This window comes from Nicotiana attenuata, chromosome 2 (genome assembly GCF_001879085.1).
Source record: "Nicotiana attenuata strain UT chromosome 2, NIATTr2, whole genome shotgun sequence".
NCBI classification, from domain to species: Eukaryota; Viridiplantae; Streptophyta; class Magnoliopsida; order Solanales; family Solanaceae; genus Nicotiana; species Nicotiana attenuata.
In genome coordinates, this window is record NC_031990.1 from 92,042,532 (window position 1) to 92,046,785 (window position 4,254).

Below are 4,254 nucleotides of genomic sequence, written 5' to 3' on the forward strand. Positions count from 1 at the left end.
TCCGATTCATAGCTCTAGGTGTTATTTTGGTATTTTAATCGTGCGAGCAAGTTCGTATGATATTTTTGGACTTGTGTGCATATTTGGTTTGGAGCCCCGAGGGCTCGGGTGAGTTTCGGATAGGCTTCAAAGTGATTTTGGACTTAGAAAATAGCTGGTGAAAAGTCTGTTCTGGTGCAGGTCTCTGACCTCGCAATTGCGAGGTCAGTGTTCGCATTTGCGAAGAACCAAATTCCTGCCATGATCGCAATTGCGATGAAAATCTTAGCATTTGTGAAGAAGGGGTGGGTCAGCTGAGATCGCATTTGCGGTCAAAAAGGTCGCATTTGCAGAGGACCATAGTTCACATTTGCGAACAAACCATCACAAATGCGATGATAGTAGAGATGGAGCTACTTCTCATTTGCGAAGTATGTCTCGCATTGGGTTCGCAATTGCGAACCCAGGTCGCAGTTGCGACATCTGCACCTGGTCAAAAATTAAGATAGACAGGATTTTAGCTCATTCTTTCAAATTCTCAACCCTAAAGACCTTAGAGGCGATTTATGTTGTACGGTGGGATCGGGTTGCACGCCGCAACAAGTGAATAAGGGTGGATTGATATGGTGAAATAAGAGTGAATTTATATCGATATGGTGGGATTGGGTTGCACGCCGCAACAGGTGAAATAAGGGTGGATTGATAAGGTGAAATAAGGGTGAATTACGATATCTATTCTGATTATATGGTGGGATCGGGTTGCGCGCCACGACATATATTTACTTATTATTATTGACATCTATATGGTGGAATAAGGGAGGATAGTGTTGTACGGTGGGATCGGGTTGCGCTCCGCAATAGTTTATGTATTTTTATGGCTTATTTTGTTGTGTTGGCTTCCATACTTTCATACGAGACTCCAAGGAATTGTATTTCTGGCATTCACTGGCTTTGTGAGGATTGAGTTATTTTTCTTAAGTTAACTGCCTTATTTCATTCCGTATTTTCCTTTCAAGTATTTATTTTATACTGCGTACAGGTTATAGTGTAAGTGACCCGCCTTACCTCGTCACTACTTCGTCGAGGTTAGGTTCGGCACTTACAGAGTACATGGGGTCGGTTGTACTCATACTACACTCTGCACTTCTTGTGCAGATTTTGGAGTCGGTTCCAGCGGCTGTCAGTAGCGTGCTCGGGTTGACTACCAGTGTGGAGACTTGAGGTACAACTGCTCGGCGTTCGCAACCCTAAAGTCCCCTCCCACTTTATCTTAGCTGTGTATTTTTCTTTCAGACAGCTTTACTTTTATTCAGACCTTTATCTGTAGTATTCTAGTAGCTCATGCACTTGTGACACCTGATTCGTGATGTATTAGAGATTTCAGTTGTTATATTTTCGCTCTTTACTTCAAATGTTATTTCAGATTTTTCGGTTTCTTTATTATTATTTAATTTGAATTGTTAAAAAATGGATAAATACCACTAACGTTGGATTGCCTAGCGAGTGAAATGTTAGGCGTCATCACGATCTCGAATGTGGGAATTCCGGGCCGTGACATTCACTGACCCGGCCAATCATTAATGTGAATTGGAATGATTGATCTGGACATTACAAATTACTCATATGTCCATTTCCTCAGTAGCAATGAACGATGTGTTCTGAGGTAAAATTGTGTATTCCCGTGTATATATATACTCTTAAAATATACAGAAAATTCAAAGACAAAAAAAATCTAGAAATTATCATATGTATATATTTATACATAATTCGAGTCAAAAGCGACGATTTCAGTTGAATTCGCAGAACTCGTCCTAAATCTGCTTCGACGTGATAAAAAACCATGTGGGGTTGCTATAATAGGCATGCCAAACCTTTAGCTTCATACCCTTTCATGATTCTAAGTCTTCTGCAAGAATTAATGAACATAGCCCATGGTACATCTCCAACAAGCATCCAATCACCATCTTTGTCTTTATAAGTTGGTACATAATCGGATCCACTAGTGTATCCTTTATTTTCCAAGTATATACCTGAAATTTATAATTCAACAAGAAAACATAAGTTTTTATGTTATATATTAGTATAATTTTAACGTGTTGTAGCAGGTTCTATGTTATGTTTTTCAGGTAAGTAATTTCATTATTTATGGAGTTACATGTAGTGTTTTTAGGTGTCCTAATAGTGTAAAAATTATTTTACAATATCTTTGTTATAATTCCAAATTTGCCTCTCCTTTTTTTTGGGGGGTAGGGAAAGTGGGGAGGGAATAACATGGTGGAGAATTAAACTCTTATCAACAAAGTGAAAGATCAACAAAGTAAAAGTAATAGTACTACCTAGTATATACTATACTATTAGTATAATTTAACGTGTGGTAGTAGGTTGTTACATGTAGTAGTTGTCTTATTAACAAGAAAATATAAGCTTTTATAGTGCTATATACTATGACTAGACAAGATAAGGAATCAAACCCTCATCAACTAAGTGAAAATTCAGGTAGCCAACCAGCTGAACTACTAAAATTTTAGATCCCGACTGACAATTAAAAAAATGTTTAGTTTGTGAAAGTTAAACTCACCGGAGGAGTGCTTGAACATGTTCTCCAAAGCCTTGAGTAATTCTTGGTAACTTTTGTAAACCCTAAGGTCAATTTTCCTAAGATAAGGTGCTCCATCCATGCTAACTTTCACATACATCCCTAAGGAAACATCAGTGTCTAATTTCTCGGCTTTAACAATATTTTTCCTGTAAGATCTTACTGGTGGCCAACCAACAATATGTGCTCTGAAATAACCAAATAAAAAGAATTAGAATATAAACAAACTATATACTTCAATTTCAAACACGTTGGAGTCGGTTAAATCTTTGAATGAACGGCTAAAATACTTTTAGAAGTCATATGACATAAAGTGTAGTGAAAATTAAATAATAGAACTTACTTTGGTGCAGGGGAGGAATCTTGCTGATCATGGTTTATGTCTAAAGAGTTATCCATCTCTGATAAACATCTTTTTTTGCCAATTTTAGCAGCAAGACTAGTACAAGGCTCTAGTTCTGTACCAGGTAAACCTAGTCTTAGCTCAGTTGCCTTCAGATTTAGATCATTTTCTGCTTCCATTTTCCAATTTTTTAAGACCTTTTTGTTCTCCGGTGCCGGCGACGGTGACTTATTCCGATGAAGAATTGTTAGCTGCAAGTTGTGAATGATGAATGAGAAGGGGGTGATAAAGTCTGGCATTTATATAGAATGAGATATAATTAGGGCGACACAATAATATGTTTATCGTAATTTGAATTGACATAAAGTTTAATAAAAAATAAAAATATTTGAAACTCATAATTTAGAATATATCATAATATTTGTATGACTAAAAAGTTTTTCATCACGAAAATATATGAATATGTCAATTTGTAACAAATTAATAAGGAACTATTGTCGAACAAAATAAAACGGAAAAGTAAACGATGGATGTAACTGTCAAATGACGGGCAAGATTAGATAACTGAAGTGGGACGAGGGAACAATGAAGAGACATCAATCAATAACAAGTACTCCCTCTGTTCCAGTTTATGTGAACTTATTTGCTCTTTGGTCCGTTCCAAAAAGAATGATCCATTTCTAAATTTGGTAACAATTTAGCTTAAACTTACAATTCTACCCTTAATGAGAAGTTTTTATAACAACACAAATACTCTGGGGCCCTTTTTGACTTGTTTAGGACCACAAATTCTAAAAGTCTTCATTTTTTCTTAAACTCCGTCCCCAGTCAAACAGGTTCACATATATTGGAACGGAAGGAGTATCGAATATAGTAGTCCGATGAATGAACGGCTCAGATTGGTTCTCAACGTGTAAATGACTTGAAGATCGTAGGATCATGTAGAGGGTGGGCTTTCAACTCTCTAAGTTTTGAATTTTAGAATAAAACGTAATACTTCCACATATCACGAACAACATAGAAAACGTCTCTACTCTTCTTCCAAAGAATCTTTAGAATTCCTACTGCTAATTTTCAACTCGCCTTTCACCGTCAAATGGGGTGCTTTCAGTTCTGTTGGTGCTTGAGATAATTTGGTCTTCTCCGTATTACTATATTTGAAAAGGTCCGAAAGCATTTTTATGAGTACCGATGTCAATCATACTACTCGAATTTAAATACGGTAATGTTTATCTATTATCAAACACAAGTTATTATGGATATTATTAGGAGGGTCGTTCCGGTCCAGGCTAGTCTACAGGATCAGGATCAAATACAATAGTTAAGTTCTATATAT

General features: G+C 36.5%; 1 protein-coding gene across 1 annotated transcript; it reads right to left on the reverse strand.

The window, feature by feature from the left end:
* Positions 1,642–3,187, reverse strand: LOC109223083 (auxin-induced protein 22D-like). Its single transcript, XM_019387344.1, has 3 exons — positions 2,919–3,187; positions 2,558–2,763; positions 1,642–2,009 (listed from the first exon to the last, which is right to left on the reverse strand). Exons 1-3 carry the CDS (start codon positions 3,095–3,097, stop codon positions 1,831–1,833), a joined length of 564 nt encoding a protein of 187 aa, XP_019242889.1. The 5' UTR covers positions 3,098–3,187; the 3' UTR covers positions 1,642–1,830.

What these genes read in the sequence shown, in the direction of transcription:
- LOC109223083 (XM_019387344.1), bottom strand. Translation starts at nt 3,097, where the DNA reads ATGGAAGCAGAAAATGATCTAAATCTGAAGGCAACTGAGCTAAGACTA. An exon ending in GATTCCTCCCCTGCACCAAA is followed by an intron (nt 2,764 to 2,918) that starts GTAAGTTCTATT and finishes TGGTTATTTCAG; the next exon opens with AGCACATATTGTTGGTTGGC. An exon ending in CATGTTCAAGCACTCCTCCG is followed by an intron (nt 2,010 to 2,557) that starts GTGAGTTTAACT and finishes TATAAATTTCAG; the next exon opens with GTATATACTTGGAAAATAAA.